At 44.1% G+C, this 19,530-nt stretch overlaps 2 protein-coding genes across 2 annotated transcripts in view; one reads left to right on the top strand and one right to left on the bottom strand.

Moving 5' to 3' along the window:
* LOC310989795 (uncharacterized protein) overlaps positions 1-19,530 on the top strand; it is a gene marked incomplete at both ends in the record, with an annotated part of 133,069 nt that overhangs the window by 112,172 nt on the left and 1,367 nt on the right. The window contains 7 exons of the mRNA XM_083976944.1: positions 8,430-8,623; positions 8,878-9,146; positions 9,333-10,858; positions 14,828-15,001; positions 17,327-17,500; positions 18,328-18,501; positions 18,957-19,130. Coding sequence (XP_083833070.1) covers positions 8,430-8,623; positions 8,878-9,146; positions 9,333-10,858; positions 14,828-15,001; positions 17,327-17,500; positions 18,328-18,501; positions 18,957-19,130 — 2,685 coding nt within the window. The remainder of the gene's footprint in view (positions 1-8,429; positions 8,624-8,877; positions 9,147-9,332; positions 10,859-14,827; positions 15,002-17,326; positions 17,501-18,327; positions 18,502-18,956; positions 19,131-19,530) is intronic.
* On the bottom strand, positions 311-1,614 carry LOC310989453 (heat shock 70 kDa protein 1-like). The gene has a single exon (XM_083976526.1). The coding sequence runs from the start codon at positions 1,600-1,602 to the stop codon at positions 397-399; it is 1,206 nt and encodes a 401-aa protein (XP_083832652.1). The 5' UTR covers positions 1,603-1,614; the 3' UTR covers positions 311-396.

The raw sequence follows: 19,530 nt of genomic DNA on the forward strand, positions 1-19,530 counted from the left end.
TGTCACATTATGAATTCATCTGTTCATTCAGCATGTAGATACCTTACATGCTCCCATAGGGTTTAACATTATAAACCTTAAAAACCAAATCAGAGTCAATAACTTTTTGTAAAATCTGTTCCTGTTTTCTCAGACATTAGTTCTTGAGCTGGAATTTGATCCCAGGAAATTTGATTTCATTTATTTGATAATGTATTAACTACAACTATAAACATCCAAATCAGATGATGATGAAATCAAAAACAACCATAGAATTTAATTCAATTTCTGTTTTTTATTATATTTTTCAACTTTATAAAATGTCCCGTAAACCAGCGGTGAAAAATACATTCACATTTAATAAACTTTACAATTTACACATGATCCATAAAGTATGAGTCCGTATGAAGGGCCACTTTAGTCCACCTCCTCAATAGTGGGCCCCTGGGAGCCGGCTCGTGCCTGCTCTCCACAGCTACTTGCAGGCGTTCCTCCCTGATACAACTTGCTGATGATGGGGTTGCACACTTTCTCCAGCTCCTTCTGCTTGTGTTGGTACTCCTCTTTATCAGCCAGCTGGTTGTTCTCCAGCCAGGTGATGGTCTCATCACACTTCTCCACCACCTTCTTCTGGTCCTCCTCACTTATTTTGCCCTTCATGTTCTCGTCCTGCACGCTGCTCTTCATGTTGAAGGCGTAGGACTCCAGGGAGTTCTTGGCAGAGACCTTGTCCCTCTGGACGTCGTCCTCGGCTTTGTACTTTTCAGCGTCCTGCACCATCTTCTCGATCTCTTCTTTGCTCAGTCGGCCCTTGTCGTTGGTGATGGTGATCTTGTTCTCTTTGCCGGTGCTCTTGTCCACCGCGGACACGTTCAGGATGCCGTTGGCGTCGATGTCGAACGTGACCTCGATCTGCGGGACGCCTCGTGGAGCAGGTGGGATTCCCGTCAGCTCAAACTTGCCCAGTAAATTGTTGTCCTTGGTCATGGCTCTCTCCCCTTCGTACACCTGGATGAGGACCCCGGGCTGGTTGTCGGAGTAGGTGATGAACACCTGGGCTTGTTTAGTGGGGATGGTGGTGTTGCGTTTGATGAGGGACGTCATGACTCCTCCGGCTGTCTCGATGCCCAGGGACAGCGGTGCCACGTCCAGCAGCAGCAGGTCCTGAACGTTGCCCGAGGTGTCGCCTGAGAGAATGGCGGCCTGGACGGCGGCGCCGTAGGCCACCGCCTCGTCTGGGTTGATGCTCTTGTTCAGCTCTCTGCCGTTGAAGAAATCCTGCAGCAGCTTCTGGACTTTGGGGATTCGGGTGGAGCCTCCCACCAGGACGATGTCGTGGATCTGTGCCTTGTCCATCTTGGCGTCCTTCAGGGCTTTCTCCACCGGCTCTAATGTTCCCCTGAACAGGTCGGAGCACATCTCCTCAAAGCGAGCCCTGGTGATGGAGGTGTAGAAGTCGATGCCCTCAAACAGAGAGTCGATCTCAATGCTGGCCTGGGAGCTGGAGGACAGCGTCCTCTTGGCCCTCTCACAAGCTGTGCGCAGCCTCCTCAGGGCTCTCTTGTTCTGGCTGATGTCCTTCTTGTGTTTCCTCTTGAACTCCTCCACAAAGTGGGTCACCATGCGGTTGTCAAAGTCCTCCCCACCCAGGTGAGTGTCTCCAGCTAGCTAACTGGGTTATGCTAAGCTAAGACAAGCTAGGCTAAGCTAAGCTAATGTAGCACCGTTACTTTTACTTACCGCGGCTTATTGTGGTTACGCTCTGGACCGAAAAACAACCGTTAGCAGCCGAGCTAACGAGCCTCTATCCTCATAGCCCGGGTTTCTTCTCGGCGGACAGTCAATACGACATCCGGTCCATCATCCTCTCCGAAGTCATCATACACTAAATAATGTATCAACGATTTCCAAAAATCTTGCTGGTTGAAGAGAACAAAACTCAGAACTGTCTCTACTCTCCTAGCCTTCAGTCTCGTCTCCAGTAGCCGCAGCTAACTTGGCTAACTTATCTTAGCTCTGGTAAGTTAGCACGGAGCTAGCGGGTAACGGCGGCTGTTCTGCGGGGTGTGGCGGCTGCTGCTTCTGTTCCTCCGCGGTGCCACACTTACAACCATATTGTCCCGTCTCACCACAGCCTTTAAAAAATATATATATACTCTTAAAATCCGCCTTTAAAATCTGCGCCCCATCCTGAGGTTGGACTGGTTTCTTGCACCGTTTTTTTTGTTCTTGCTAAATACAAGATGGCACAGTCGGTGGGGCGGGACTCGAGCGGTGGTTCTGTTTCCGGTGAGGGTTTCCACTGCACAAATAAAAGGGTATAAATAAATCGACCTAGATAGTATTAATAATCTAGTACAAAGGCTCGGAGGCTTGATTTAATGATCATCTTTTATAAGACGTTTAATGTCTTTTAGACCAGTGGTTCTCAATGTGGGGTCCTTGAGAGGGTTCAAAGGGGGTGTCCAACTTTTTCTAAAAATTTTACCACATTTTCCCCAGAAATATTAGGCTACTTTTTTTCTCAGAAATTTCTTGACATTTTTCCAAAAATGCATGCCATTGGCTGTCATTTAAACGTACACTGATTTTTTTTTTTTTTTTTTAAGTAACGTTATTCAGTCTCAGAACAAATATTTGTGTATCTCTTGTGTTAGGGCTAATTTGTGTCAGTTTAGGGGTCTTTGATGTAAAAATAAAGTAATAATATTTTTTTTTAAAAAGTATGAGAACCACTAATGCTGAGGAGGCAAGGCAAGGCAATTTTATTTTTATAGCCCACAGCATTGTAACAGCATCCTCTGCCCCACATAGACTGAGGGAAAACTCCCAAGAAAACCATTTAAACAGGGAAAAAGTTGGAGAAACCTCAGGGTGAGCAACAGAGGAGATGGGCAGACGTGACATAGATGTTGTACAGTCAAGGAAACAGTTTACAACACAGAATGTGGGAAAACATGGAAAGACAGAAGACACATTTATCAATCCCACTTTGGTTGTTATAGTAGCATTTGTAACATATAAAAAACAAGAAGAATAACAAATATAGAGATATAAAAACAATATAAGACAAACATATAGGCTAGTTATACCTAAATGTTTCTGTAATATATGAAGGAAAATCCAAAGTGCCAAATTGTGTATTGTGTGGGTTTACGTAATTCAAATAAGTCTCACACACAAAATCTGGTTTTAATTGTCTCTGTCATTTTGGTTCATAACAAGCTCCTCAAATTATACCATTATGTAGGATTAGTGAGGCTAAAAACAACAATTATTTTTCATTATTAACAAACAGCCCAGGTTATTAAAATTGTTGCTGACTGACAGTCAACTAACAGATCTCAGTGTCTCTCTGTGTGTCTGTACAACCTTAACCCTAACCCAGACAGAGAAGAGACAAATAAACAAGTTGTTTGCAGATGTTTGAGTTGGACGCATTAGGTTGGACGTTGGACATCACTGCCATCTTGTGGTCAGTGTAAGGAACAACATTTTACTGTAAAGATTTAATTAAACACAGAGTTATTGTTTGTTCTGAAAATCAACAAGTACAATTCAACAGTGACTTTTGTTAAATGTAAAATCTGTTCCATCCTGTTTCCCAGACATTAGCTTTCCTTGAATGTAAATCTAAGGCTTAATTGTGGATCAGCACTATGGGTTGTTTGTCAGAACAGTAGCCTACACAAACTCAGAAGATCCAGTCCATTCTTGTTTATTATTTAAGCTGGTTTGAATCTGATAAAAGAAATAAAAGAAACACAGGATATTACAGATCAGACTTAATAATAAAAAATATGTCATCATTACAGGTGTCAGCTGTCAAGGCAGATTTCAAAAATGGTCAAGAAATGTCAAAAATTCTGTGTTCAAGGCCAAAATCTGAAAATACTGCATCTTGACAGCATTGAAATGTTGATTTGTTTTTGACAATAACTGTTTTGCTCCATAAGTGAAATTCTAATGTTTGAAAATGCCATTCTTACTTTGACTCCAGTTGTTCCCATGAAAGCAGAATTCAAAATGTTTTAAAAAAAAAATCAGTTTTTGAGATTAAATTCTGATATTGTCAAACTTCTTCAACCATGGCTCCATTTTTTTTCCAGAAACACTAAAAAATGAGCAAGTATTGGCTAATATATGTTTACAGAACAGTATAGTCAAACATTTTCAGGCACTGTAGGCTCAATTTTTTTTAAATATCAAAACCCCAAGTGGTATTTTTGTGGAGGACGGTCTGAAGATACAGTCGCAGCAAATTTGGTGTTAATTGAGCAAAAGTTATGGGAGGAGATATGTTTTTAAAAAAAAGTGTTACAGTTTTTGAAAAAGAAGAAGAAAAAAAAGAACAGAGTTATGGACTTCATAATTTACTCTGGATTTAATTGTACAAAAGTTTCTGCAGTTTTGGGGCTACATTTTAGTGAAAGTTGCAAAACTGAAGCATGTATGGTTGATTTGGAATTTTCAAAGTTTTTAAATTTAGATAGATAGGCTACTTGCTGTGCAGTGAGTCCTGCAGGTGAGCTGCTGCCTGGCTCCGCCCCAGACTGAGGTGTGGGTGTGAGGAAGGTGAAGAGGAGGAGCGAGAGAAAGTGAAAGTATTTAGTTCAGACGCCATTTTAAGACGACACGAAGAGTGAAGCTGCGTTAGGTGAGTGTTAAACAACATTATTATTATTCACAGTTAAAGTCTGTGAGTGTCAGTCCCTGTGAAGTGTGGAGGGAAGAAGAGTCAGAGTGAACTTGTGTCCACACAGAGACACTGAGACTAAAGGGGGGACAGCAGGAGGACAGCTACTCCCTGTTGTGTCAGTCTGACTCAGGCCCTGTCCACACCGAGACTACTACTAAAACATAGTATGTTTCTGGTTCGTCGTTGGTCAATGTATACACTGACCGTTGTTATGTTTTTTTTTTTTTTTTTTTAATCTTTAATACAAATATACATAATACGTATACAATACAGTACAGTGCAGTGACAACCACCAGGGGGCTACAAACATTCAGAGGCAAGAGCACATAAATCCAGAGTCTTGATTTGTGATGTGTGTATAAGAAACCCTCTTTCTTATCAGTTTTGTTTTTACAAAATGTACTTAAATCAATTGAAGATGCATTAGTTGTCTGGATGGCTTTATCTCATTTATTGTTTTAAAATGCACTTTCAAGCATGTTTCTGGTTTCCCTCTCAGACTGACTGAAGTCCTGAAGATGAGTGTTAATGTGGAGGAAGAGGAGGACGGACCAGAGTCTCCAGGATCCATCTCTCCGTCTCTGAAGAGTGACCGGTCCAAATTTGATCTTCCAGACTTCAGTCTTGGACCTGAACCTGGACCCTCCTGTTGGTCTGTGAAGAGTAACCGGTCCAAATTTGATCTTCCAGACTTCAGTCTTGGACCTGAACCTGAACCTGGACCTGGACCCTCCTGCTGGTCTGTGAAGAGTAACCGGTCCAAATTTGATCTTCCAGACTTTAGTCTTGGACCTGAACCTGGACCCTCAGACTCAGAGTAAGATACAGATACAGACAACTTTATCAATCCCACCAGGGGCAACTGGTTTGAACAGCGTGCATACTGACACAAAGAAACACAAGTACACACAATGAAATAGCTCCTCTTTACCAGTGTTGAGTGTGTTGAGGTCCTGCAGCTCATAGTGACTGTGAGTCAACAGGAACTGGTTCTTGTGGTTGATCAGTGTCTTCATACTAACTGCTCAGGTCTCTTCATGTTTCTTCTGAACTGATCTGATGAAAGAACATCTGGACTTGTTCCTCCTCCATGTTCTTCCTGCAGCTGATCAACATGAGCTTTAAAGACGTGGCTGATTCCAGGTGGTTTGGTGAACGTTGATGAGCTGGTTTCTAACAGAGTTTACAGCAGTTTGCAGGATCATTTTACAGCCTGAATGATGAGTTTCACATGTTCGTTCAGTTCAGTTCAGAAAACTTTATTTATCCCATACAGGCAATTCAGTTTACAGCTCCCAGTTCAATTAAGTTCGAAAAGAAAAAGCACAACACATTATATTAGACAACAATTATTCACTGGACATACAACTCTGACACTCAACTCTCAGTTTTCAGTGAATCAGTTCAACTCATGGTTTCCCAACAGTGATGTCATGTACATGTGCAAATATGCAAATAATAAATAAATAAATAAGTAAATAAATAAACGACAAGCACAAACCTACTCATTAAATTGGCATTCATCAACCTAATAACTGAAGGGATAAAAGAATTTAGTAGCGATTAGTCTTCCTCAGGGGGGCAGAGTAGCGTCGCCCTGAGGGCATCAGAGTAAATTCACTGGACATGACCTGGGGCCTCATTTATCATTGTGGATACACCTTTTTTTACACCCTTTTTCCCCCCGTTTTGTGCGTACGCACTTTTCTCCGCCAAATTTGGGATTTATCAAACCAAAACCTGACGGGGAAAAGTGCGGACATTTACATCCATTTTGACCCTGGCGTACCGTGATTTACGCCTTTTTTGAGGAACAGGAGGAATTGGCGACACCGTTGCTGAGTCAGAGAACTGCAGTGTGAGAGGGAGAGAGGAGCGGAGTACATTTAGAAGAGCACAGTAGGATTTTTTGAAGTAATTGTGGTAGTGGTGGACCGTTGATGCTGGCAATCCAACCCGCTCTATAATAACACTAGGCTATATGTTAATTGATAAACAGAGAGGATTGAGGATTTTGCTTTTTTGATTAGGCTATGTGTGACGTCCGACAAGGATCAAACCTTCCAAGTTTAAAAACACACCGGCAGCAGTGCACACTGATCTGCAGCCTAGACTGTTATTATTCTGTCACCTGAGTTAACGAGGTGCACGTGAGTTTGGAGCTGACGAGAGAATAAAGAGCGAGACAACGCGGCCCTGAGGAGGAACTGTAAAGGACTCTGTAATGGAAAATGAGCTGTAACTGTGTAGTGGAGAGGCGTTCAAAGTAATGGTAACTATCGTTGATTTACATTGTTTTAACATCTAGGTGTAAAAAAAAAAAAAGATTTTCTGGGATAAAGGGGCAGATTACATAAGATTCTTCTTCTTTCTGCTCCCTTTTGTTGAGATTTGGGAGGTTTTTGTTTTTATTGTAGCTTATTAAAATGCAAGATAATTTTTCTGACTGATTTATTGCCCGATATCGCCGTGTATCTGCTTTCGGAGAAGTTCCGCTTTTCCCCCCCGTCCTCCGCCCGTTGTCTCCGTTGTCACTTTGTTGTCACTTTGTTGTCACTTTGTTGTCACTTTGTAGCCGCTCCACAGAGCGCACATGGCTAATTAATATGCACGTGCTGACCATATATGGCGTTCTGGGGGTGGAGTAAGAGGTGTGTTCACATGTGCACCATTCTTGGGTCCGGTGTGATTTACCAAAGGCAAATTGCGGAGAGTTGTGCGTACGCACAGTTTGATTGATCTGAAAAAGGTGTAAATATTTTGAGTGTACGCAATTTTCGTCTTTTCGCCGTACGCAAAAATGTAGTAGCAGTTTTACACCCTCTTTGATAAATGAGGCCCCAGGTCTCCCTGTTTCAGGATGCATTCTGCTTTCTGGACCACATGTTCTTTTCCAGAGCACACTCAGGTCTGTTAGCTGGACTCCAATAATCTTGGAGCAGACTCTGACGATCTGATTGAGACTGTTCTTGTCCTTCACTAACAGACCATTGAGCCAACAAATAAAAAAGAACGTTAAAAGACTCTCAATAAAAGAATGATGAAAGGAACATAAAATGCGTTTAGAACTAAAAGAGTTTAGTTTCCGCATCAGGTGGATTCTTTGTTGTCCCCCGTTGCTGCGATTAGCCTCTGATTGGCCGGAACGAGCCACCCGGCGGAAGTCCTGCCTCCGTGCTGCAGCTTTCACAGTCCGCCCGGTAAAGGGAAACATCAACAAACAATAACAGGAACCGAACCATGAATCTATTATACATCCGTGTCATGAACCAAACAGAAGAATAAATATCCGTCAACAGTTGCCGACCATCGTTACACCGCGGTTCCAAATTCAGTTTCCAACCGGCAATATTTTGCAAGCACACCGTTGCTACAGCGCCGATCACAACAATTGTGACTAGTTGAAAGAATTCCAAACGGCCGGAGCGTTTTTTCTCTGATGGCAGAATCATAGGCGGACCAGCCAGACCCTTCTTCTCTGGAGGAGGGTCTGGCAGGTGAGACTATCCCCCGTTTGACAGTGTCAAAACTTCACTGTAGACACTGAGCAGCAGCATTTCGATTTCTTCACATGATGATGTCTAATGTGTCAGGAAACAAGATTCTTCAGTGAAGTGACAAAATGCAGTAAATGGAGTCAGTGAAGGTTGAAGCCTGAGTCAGAGAGAAACCAGGAACCAGATCCATCAGACAGATCAGAGATGTGGAGCTGAGACTGTGACGTGTAGTTGATCCAGAAATGTCTTGACAGGAGGAAGAGGAGTGGTGTCTCTGTGGACCAGCAGCTGTCCTGCTGTGGTCTCTGTCAGGATGTCCTGAAGGATCCAGTCTCCACCAGCTGTGGACACTGGTTCTGCAGACAGTGCTTCACCTCAGACTGGGACCAGTCTGGTTCTTCAGGACCCCCCTCCTGTCCCCAGTGTGGAAAAAGACCCAGAACCAGAGGTGAGCTGCAGACAGCCAATCAGAGCAGCTGTGGACAAAGTGAGACTGAACATCTGTCTGCTGATGTGGTCATTAGTGAAACCAGGACCTGTTGTTTTCTCCAGAGTCATTGTTCCATCACACAGCACTGACATTTAAGATGATGATTCAAACCTTCTCTTTGTTGTCTGTAGTTTTTCTGTAGCTGATGAAAATAATCTGATCAGATTGTCAGACTCTCTGTCTTCAGTCTGACTCTGTCTCTTCTCTCTCAGCAGATCGTGGTCTGCAGGAGGTTTTAGATCAACATAAGATCAGTCTGAGGAGCAGATGTGAACGAGTGACTGAAGGAACTGAGGGAACAGGAAGTGGAACAGGAAGTGGAACCCTCCTCAACAGCATCTACACTGAGCTCTACATCACAGAGGGACAGAGTGAAGAGGTTAATACCCAACATGAGGTGAGACAGCTGGAGACAACGTCCAAGAAGAAGACCCTCCATGACAGTACAATCAAGTGCAACGACATCTTTAAAGACTTACCTGTCCAACAGAGAGACAGAGTCTTTGACAACTTTTATGTCAAAAAGAGATACAAGTCTAAATATGTCCATCTTCAAAAGAAAGACCACATCTCTACAGTCTCACCTGTCCAACAGAGAAACAACGTCTCTACGGTCTCACCTGTCCAACAGAGAGAGGACGTCTCTACGGTCTCACCTGTCCAACAGAGACCCATCAGAGTGGTTCTGACCAACGGCGTCGCTGGCGTTGGAAAAACCTTCTCGGTGCAGAAGTTCACTCTGGACTGGGCCGAGGGCTTGGAGAACCAAGATGTCAGTCTGCTGGTTCTGCTTTCGTTCAGGGAGCTGAACCTGATCAGAGATCAGCGGTTGAGTCTTCTCAGGCTGCTCCATGTTTTCCATCCAACATTACAGAAGGTCACAGCAGAGCAGCTGGCTGTCTGTAAACTTCTCTTCATCTTTGACGGCCTGGATGAAAGCCGACTGTCACTGGACTTCAACAACAGGGATGTTGTGTCTGATGTCACACAGACATCATCGGTCAACGTGCTGCTGACAAACCTCATCCAGGGGAATCTGCTTCCCTCGGCTCTGGTCTGGATCACCTCCAGACCCGCAGCAGCCAATCAGATCCCTCCTACATGTGTCGACAGGGTAACAGAGGTCCGAGGCTTCACTGACGCCCAGATGGAGGAGTACTTCAGGAGGAGGTCCAGTGGTGAAGATCTGTCCAGAAGAATCATCTCACATATCAAGACGTCCAGGACCCTCCACATCATGTGTCAAGTCCCAGTCTTCTGCTGGATCAGTGCTACAGTTCTGGAGCACATGTTGACCACAGACCAGAGAGGAGAGCTGCCCAAGACCACGACGGACCTGTTCTCACACTTCCTGCTGGTCCAGACAAAGAGGAAGAAGAACAAGTACGGTGAAGGACATGAGACGAGTCCACAGGAGCTGATGAAGGCCGACAGGGAAGTTCTTCTGAAGCTGGGGAGGCTGGCGTTTGAACAGCTGGAGGAAGGAAACATCATGTTCTACCAAGAAGACCTGGAGCAGTGTGGTCTGGATGTCACAGAGGCCTTGGTGAACTCAGGACTCTGTACTGAGATCTTCAAAAGAGAGAGTGTGATCTTCCAGAAAACAGTCTACTGCTTTGTTCATCTGAGTGTTCAGGAGTTTCTGGCTGCAGTCTACATGTTCCACTGTTTCACCAACAGGAAGAGAAAGGTACTCAAGAAGTTCCTGGGAGAACAACATGATGATTTAACCCTGGATGACTTCCTGCAGGGAGCAATGCAGGAATCCGTCTGGAGTAGAAATGGTCACCTGGACCTGTTTGTTCGCTTCCTTCATGGCCTCTCTCTGGAGTCCAACCAGAGGCTGTTAGGAGGTCTGCTGGGTCAGACAGACAACAGTCCAGAAACCATCCAGAGAACCATCAACAACCTCAAGGAGATGAAGACTGATAAAATCTCTCCTGACAGAAGCATCAACATCTTCCACTGTCTGACGGAGATGAAGGACCAGTCAGTTCATCAGGAGATCCAACAGTTCCTGAAGTCAGAGAACAGATCAGAGAAGGAACTCTCTGAGATCCAGTGTTCAGCTCTGGCCTACATGCTGCTGATGTCAGAGCAGGTTCTGGACCAGTTGGACCTGCACAAGTACAAGACATCAGATCAGGGACGACGGAGACTGATCCCAGCTGTGAGGAACTGCAGGAAGGCTCGGTGAGTCCACACACACACACACACACACAGGGCCGGCCCTAGCATTTTGGTGGCCCTAAACAAGATTTTTGTTTGTGGCCCTGCACTCTAAGCGCAAACACCAAATCACATACACTGCTTAAAACTGAATACAGACATGTTTGATAGACAGATGTAACAATACTCAAGTGTGTTATGTCTAATCTTCCGCTCTAAGTACACTGAGGCCAATTTGTCCTAGAACACCGTATAAAGAAATAATTTAGGCCAAATTTTCTGAAAAATTTCAAATCCCTTGTGAAAACACTCCTTCAGTCATGAGAACAAACTCTTTTGGTGCTTGAAATAGGATATGAATACAGTAATATATAAGTGTAGAAAACAAGTCTAAAATGAAATTTTGTAAAATCGCCTTTTGAGCACAAATGTTGTCATTCTGCCGTTCTATTTTCACCAAATGTCTTAAATGTGAGATAAAAGAAGCTGAATATTGACTTCAAAGCTTCATCAGATTTTTTTAAATGAGAAATTAAAACAAAAATATTTACTAAATAAATGGAATTGTTGTGCAATGAAATAAATAAATGGAAAACACACAATTTACATTGTTCATATAATGTGTGTTGTCACTGTGTCTGTGCTGTGTGAAAGGTAAAAAAAAAAAAAAAGTGTAAGAGCTCAACAGGTCTGTATACAGAGCTGGAGCTGAGTTTAAGTCTGAACTTTCTCATATATATATTAATTTTAAATAATCATGCTCATCAGATGAGTCAAAACTTTCAGCGTCTGAAGCACCATCATCACTGATTCTCTCTCTCTCCTAACGATTCTGCGGGTTTGAAGCTTCACCGTTGTTTTAATTGACAGGTTCGGTCTCCTCTGCCGTCTCTCTCCATGCCAGCCGCTGTAGCTAAAACTGTGATAGGAAGGACCTTAGTGATCCCAGAGTGCCAATTGGTTGGCCGAAGTTGACTGACAGGCGATTCAACCAATCACGTATGCTCAAGTTGACGGACAACGGATTCAACCAATTACGCACAGTGAGAGGGGACAATGCGTGCACTATGCTCTGTTACTGGCTCTCAAACCCTGGCTGTGAATAACGTAGGTCATCGAGGGCGGGTTTATTTGAAAGAGGAGAGCCGTCCCTCGGTCACGGGAGCAGTTGAACCGCATTTCTACGGCGTAAAATGACCGAAATATAAACAAAAACATATCAAGACCGTCGCGTAAACGCGCGCGCCGACTTCAGTGTTAAAATGACTTGAATTGAACCCCAGTACCTTCTGATCATGTGGCCCCACCTGTCGGCTGAGGCCCTAAACAACCGCATAGAGTGTTTATGCCAGGGGCCGGCCCTGCACACACACACACACACACACACACACACACACACACACACACACACACACACACACACACACACACACACACACACACTAACAAAGGAGGAAGGAAGGGAAAGAAAAGGAAGAAAAAAAATCAAGTAGCTTCTCTCTTTTCTCTCTTTCTTTTATTAAAGGGGACCTATTATGCTTTTCCAGCTTTTCAGACTTTTATATATGTTTAAAATGTTGGATAATGGTTCTAGAGGCCGTGGAAGTGTCATATCCTGAGGTTAATGCATTTGGAGGTAAACCCTGCTAGATAATTGGGATTTCTCTGCACACCTGTTACACTCGGTTGCGCTGAGTTTTTTTTTTACATGAGCTCGCGTCTACGTCGATGCGTGCCGGACTCCCCTACATGGTCATGCCGAGGTCTCTGCTCCAGCTTGCCCCGCCTCCTCCCATGCTGCTCTGTTGTGCCTGGTGTCACAGCGGAGAGCGGAGCAGACTACTTCCTGCTTCTTCCCTGCATGTTGTAGCGCTGTCGCGCCACTTTACTGAGTTTTATTTAGGAGTTTACGCCGACGTTTCATGTAAGTGAAGCTGTACCTGTGTGAGGAGCGACGTACTGCCGGGGCGACGTTGTTCGCCGGACTGACGTAACGCTGGACCACCGGAGCACCGGAGCTCTGGAGCTGCAGCGGCTCCTCACACAGGCAGAGCCCGTCTGCAGGCCTCCTTGGCCGGGCAGACGTCCGTGCTCATCGCGGTAGAGAAAACCATCGCTAATAAACATACCCGCAGGTTTTTTAGACGTTTATCGCCGTGTGGTTAGTCTATTTAGCAGAATGTTGGTCTCATTGATGAAATCTTGTGGCAGTTGAATTAGTTTGAATGAAAAGTGAAGCTGTGAGAAGGAGGAGAAGAGGAGGTGCAGTGCTGCGGAGCTCTGTAGTCTATGTGCACAAATCACCACATTTACATCAATAAATAACTGTTTTACAATGAACTGACCAGTCTGCATATATTTTTAATTTATTTTATATATTTATTTTTGCATTTTTATATTACATGTTACATGGTTACAGTAGCCTACATGGCAAAGACTACTCTATACCATCTTTGGTTAGGGTGAGACGGTCATGGGCACATTTCATTACACAATGTAGACTGGTCAGATGCAGACTGGAGATCTGGCAATTTGCCTACTGCAGATTTAGCTTTTGTTTGCATACCACATTTTGGCCAAATCAGTATAGGTACTAGTAGTAGACATCGTCATGGTAACGCAATGCTGAGGGAGTGGTTCATTTGCATTTAAAGGGAGGGGCCACTGAAACAGACCGTTTTGCACAGCCCTGTTTTTGAGAATGCTGTGATGTTTGATCTTTGGGGTATTTTGACCGAAGCACGTCACAGACATGTCTTTCAGACACCCAGGAACTATTTTAGTTTGTGCAAAAAGGAGCATAATAGGTCCCCTTTAATAAATAACAGATTGTACATATTTGCTGCCGCTAGGGTGCGTCTAGATTTCTAGGCTAGTTATAATAGGGTAGGCATAATAAGCTATGCTTCAACCTTTTTGGTCCAAATGTCTATTATCAATTTTCTTTCTCTGTTGACTTATTGTTTATTTTGACCGAAATAAACGGTAACAATTCGAATGAACACACACACGCACATACAGAGTTTCAGGTCAGTTGTGTTTTTTCTCCAGATGTTTTAACACTGTGAGTTTTAAACATGCAGTTTGAGCTTCAAGCTGAAGATTAAAGTCCAACAAAGATGGACATGAACAATGTGCAGGTCTGACAGAGTGATGAGGGTTAGGGCTGGGTATTGATCACTGATCACCTGAATCCATCTGATCTCTGATTCACTTTGATTCCTGATTCAACATCATGATTGTGTTTTAGATTTCAGTCCCAACTCCAGTTTGACTTGGACATGAATGAGACGCTGAGAACTGATGCTGTAACTTGTTGCTGTGACCTGGTGCATTATTAGAACCATGAATGTTGACATAATGACAGTGGAGTCGTCCAGCTGCAGCTCCAGTGTAACAGACTGACTGTGTCATGTTTGTGTGTCCATCATCAGCACAGACACACAAACTGTCAGAAGAGTGAAGGACGATCAAAGCAGCTTCTCTCTCTTTTTACTCATCAACCATCTCAGTCACTGTGCAGCCGCCAGCTCTCACACACTTTTAAGGTGGTATGTTTTTCTTGTGTGCTGCTCAGTGACCCATGGAAATCAATCAGTCCACTTTAAATGTCACCATGACAACTTGGAGCGTGTCCTTAGTGTGGATTAGATCTGTGCAGGACACACACTTTAGTGGTCAGATCTTCTGCTGCTAAAGATGTTTCTACATTTCACCTTGATTTTATTTGACTTCATTTCATGTGTGTGAGCGTTGTTACGCTCTACCTGTGTCGGCCGCAGGAGCCTGGATTAAACATCCATCTGGGCTTTGATGAATGGATGTTGGATGATTAAAGAGGAGGTCGATCTGAATCTGAATGGGTTTTTCCAACCCAGCCCTGATGAGGATTATTGTTTCATGTCCAACACAAAGAGAGAAGATGAACTGAACCAGAGAGAGAAGAGCACCTGTTGATCACATGATGACATTTTGTTTCTTCTCTCACCACAGACTTGTTGGTTGTGGACTCTCAGAGATTCACTGTGAAATCGTTGCCTCAGCTCTGAAGTCCAGCCCCTCCCACCTGAGACTCCTGAACCTGAGAGCAAACCACCTGGATGATTCAGACGTGAAGCTTCTGTGTGCTGGACTGGAGAGTCCAAACTGTAGACTGGAGACTCTGAGGTGAGTTCACTGACTGGAGCTGTTGTAGTTGTTTGAAGCTTCAGCTTCTCATTGGTTCATACATGTCAGGATTTGTGTGTGAGGATTTTTCTCAAGAAGCTGAAGAGAGAAAACAGTTGAGATGAGTCCAGAGAGAAGAAGGTGAGAGCAGTCGTAGTGTTTGTGATTCAGAGCAGCAGAGAACGAGCTCAGCTTCTACAACTGTTGTTTTCAACTCAGACACTTGTTGTTGAAGCAACGTGCAGCACTGATCTGAGAGCAGATGTTGAGTTGTGGTCAGAAACACAGCAGCTGGTGGATGTTGTGGAGCTGACAGAACCATGGGAGGAAGCATGAGAGGAAGCAGCTGAGATCCACAGAGCTGGCAGCAGAGGCAGAGGAGGCTGGAAAGCTGCGCTCCAGTGGAGGCTGGCTGTAGGGAGCTGTTGGCAGCTAAAGTCTGCTCCCTGGTAGCTCAACTGGCTGGGAGAGGCTGGAGTGTGAAGCAGGAAGTGAAGAGCACGGCACACACTGCAGCCACTTCCTGTCAATGACTGTGAATGCTGAGAATCAAGGTGAGACAGGTGAGAGCAGAGCTGCTAGTGTTGGGCCGAATTCCGATTCTCCCCTTAGCCCTAACCCTTCGTTTTGCGCGTTCACGTGAAGTGGTAGGGGTGTCCCAATTCTGGTTCAGACGAGGGTTAGGGGGAAGGGGTAGGGCTATCTCGCCCTCGAAACGGAGATTTTTCAGGGGCACACTACGGACCGAGGGCTATGGCAAGTTTCCCAGAATGCATCTTGCGGCAACCGGCAGCTGATTTATTTCTCACTGTAGCGCTGTTATTACGTCATTTTGTTAAGTTTTAATATTTTTTCATGCGAGAAAGTAGCTGTTTAGATCCCAATGTGCGGTCGGTTTATCCACATGAGGCTGTTTAGACGTTTGCTCCGATGTTTTTCGGAGAAGTGAAGCTCCACCTGTGGAGCAGATCAACGGCTCGTCACGGAGACACCACCCCGTCCGGAGAGCTCGTCAGCCGGCCAACCTCCCGACCTCATCCCGGTAGAAAAGACGACCGCTAATTAACTTACCCGCAGGGTTTTAAAGGTTTACCGCCGCGTAGTTACATTCTTTTTAGGAGATAATTGCTCGTCTCATTGATGAAATGTAACAATGGTCGCATTAATTTGTTTGAATTAAAAGTGAAGCTTCATGTGTTTTGGACACAGCAGCAGCGCTGCCTGGGGGATCTGTAGCCTATACAGAAATCACCACATTTACATCAATAAATAAATGTTTTACAATGAACCGATCAGTCTTCATTTTATTTTATTTTATTAAGTTAACGTGGTTCTGAATAGAGGATTTGTGGCAAAAGCTTGTCACGTCTGCTTATGTGAAAGCCAGCAGAGACGACTGATGACGCATGTGATTGTTGAAGTGGTGTCCCAATTCGTAGGGGTTCCCTACTCCTTGTAGCTCCGTTTCAAGGGCAAGGGTAAGGGCTAGGGGTAGGGCTAGGGGTAGGGGTAGGGATGAAAAATAGAATCGGAATTGGGCCAAGGTCTTGTTGCTGCTGACATGAAGCAGCTGCAGAGGCTCAGCTGGTTTGTTTGAAGGCTCACCAAGATGGGCTGAAGGTTGTTGCTTCATGTGGCGGCTCAGGCTCAGAGTGTTGACTCAGTGCTTGGCTGAGGGCAGGAGTCAGAAGCAGCTCAAAGTGACAGCTGAGCTTCTTGAACGTGGGCTTGTGTGAGCTGTTGAACACAGTCAGTGTGTTAGCAGAGCAGAGCAGCAGCACAGAAGCTGAGTGATGAGCTGCTGTGGACGGGCTCGCCACAAACAACCTGCTTCACACACTTTCAAAACGCCCACGGAGAAAAGCTGACCACGTCGTTCTGAAGATTGTCACAACTTGATGTTGCTGTCAAACAGCCCTGAACTCTGGAGCCTTGTTTGTCGGCCATTGAAGCGGCGTATCGCTACGCACATGCGCACGATGACGCACACTGTATGAGTGCAGATGAGCTGTTGGAGTGACAGAGTCTCTGAGAAATGTGGCTGCACAACATGAGTTTGTATGGATGGAGCCACAGGTGGAGGTGACAGGTGAAGAGGCGGAGTCACTGCGTCTGTGTTGAAGCAGCAGCAGCTTCTCATGAATATTAATGAGCTGTTTTCTCTCTGTCACTGTTTAACCTGCTTCCTGTTGCTTCAGCTGTTGGACTTTGATTTTCTAAACTTGTTCTTTCTGAAGCTTCTTCAGCTCTGAACAGATGATGAGACACTGAACGCTGTCAACAAGGAGCTTTGTCCTCAACTCACTGCTTTTATTCTTTATTCAGATTGGAGGACTGCTGGTTGTCAGAGATCAGCTGTTCTTCTCTGGTCTCAGCTCTGAAGTCCGACCCCTCCCACCTGAGAGAACTGGACCTGAGCTACAACAAGCTGCAGGATTCAGGAGTGAAGGATCTGAGTGGTTTTCTGGAGAGTCCAGACTGTAGACTGGAGACTCTGATGTGAGTTCACTGACTGTTGTATCTGATCCACCTACAGTGGATTAAAGTGAATTTATAAAAATATACTTTCTTCTGAAAACATTAAATTAAAATAGATTATTTTCTGTGTTTCTATATTTAGATTTTAATGCATCTTGAGCAGGACATGTCCTAACAACAAAAAACTCTTCTTCTAAATAATCTGTGACAAATGATGTAAAATGAGTCCAGAAACACAGAGTTGTATTAATTCCTCATTTGAGTCCAGATTTATTTTCCTGTTTATTCAGATTTTTATCAAAAATCAAAGGTACAGCACTTGACACTGGGTTTCATCACGTCATTGACCCCTGTGCTGTTAGTTTATTGATTTAACCCTGATACAAGTTGATCAATAAAGTTATTGATAATAATAACAGTAACAGAGAAAGAAAATACAAAATGGTACAAATATAAATCTGTATAAAAGAATCAGAATCTCTAAATCAGAGAGTTGTAGTCAGTGTTTAGTCCAACAGGTATTGATCAGATATTGATTGTATATTGACAGACTGAGCTGAGGTCAGCAGCAGCTGATGAATCTGTGCTGACATGTGGATGATGTGTGTAGAAGGCCACATCATGAAGATCCACAAGAACACAAGGACAAAGTCCCTCTATTGAATATTGATGAGCGAAAAAAAAAACAAGATTTGACGATTAGTCGACTATGGGCAAAATCTGACGACTCAGATTCGACTATGAAAATCCTTAGTGGAGGACACGCCTAGTTTTTAATAATAATAACAGAGAATCATCATCTGATCAGTTATCATTGAATTTATCTTCTTCTTTTATTCTTTATTCAGATTGTATGACTGCAGGTTGTCAGAGATCAGCTGTTCTTCTCTGGTCTCAGCTCTGAAGTCCAACCCCTCCCACCTGAGACACCTGGACCTGGGCTTCAATGACCTGCAGGATTCAGGAGTGAAGGATCTGAGTGGTTTTCTGGAGAGTCCAGACTGTAGACTGAAGACTCTGGAGTGAGTTCACTGACTGTTACTGTTGTAGATCTTAGATCTTTGATCCACAACTGAACCTGATTGATCTTCACTCAGAACTTGAATCATTGACTTTGATTGAATTGATTAATGACATTTGAAATAGTGGTTGTTGAATATTTGCAGTTGTTGTTGTGTGAGAATGATTCTTCAGTTTCAGCTCATTTCACTCAGTGGTCATGAATAATGTCTGTTCACTTCAGTTCAACCTTCACACACACTCGTATTTCTCTCAGTCAGACGACTCATGTTTTCTAGAAACTCTGGAGAAAATGTCCAGTATCAGCTCATCAACTCACTTCATCTCTATTACAACAATGTGCACAAGATCCTCACAACTCATGTTTGGACAAAGACACTGAAATTCACCTGTTGAAGAAAAAACTCTTCTTTCTGATCATCAATGAATTTATCTTCTTCTTTTATTCTTTATTCAGATTGGAGAACTGCAGTTTGTCAGAGATCAGCTGTTCTTCTCTGGTCTCAGCTCTGAAGTCCAACCCCTCCCACCTGAGAGAACTGGACCTGAGAGACAACAACCTGCAGGATTCAGACGTGAAGGATCTGGAAGATCTTGTGAAGAGTCCAGACTGTAGACTGGAGACTGTGAGGTCAGTAGGGGGGCGGAGTCAGTCTGTGCTGCTTTCAGCACTATTGGACTAAAGTCAGTGTGAGACAATAACAGAGACAGCAGTCAGCCAATCAGAGCAGAGAGAGACAACAGTCAGCCAATCAGAGCAGAGAGAGACAACAGTCAGCCAATCAGCAGAGAGAGACAACAGTCAGCCAATCAGAGCAGACCAGATGTTCATCAACACTCGGAGACTCTGTGTTTGAGTGACAACAGTGACTCATCAGTGATGAACCTTCATGACTCAGCACTTTGTTTCCACGGCGACTCAGTGAAATGTGCAGAGTGAACAGACTTGATGCTAAAAGTCTGTGCAGGTGTGTGAGCTTCCTGCTCAGTGTTCACTCCAACACGTTAACATGAGAGCTGAGAGGAAGCTG

This window comes from Trachurus trachurus (assembly GCF_905171665.1).
Source record: "Trachurus trachurus genome assembly, chromosome: 8".
NCBI lineage: Eukaryota > Metazoa > Chordata > Actinopteri > Carangiformes > Carangidae > Trachurus > Trachurus trachurus.

What these genes read in the sequence shown, in the direction of transcription:
- LOC310989453 (XM_083976526.1), bottom strand. Translation starts at nt 1,602, where the DNA reads ATGGTGACCCACTTTGTGGAGGAGTTCAAGAGGAAACACAAGAAGGAC.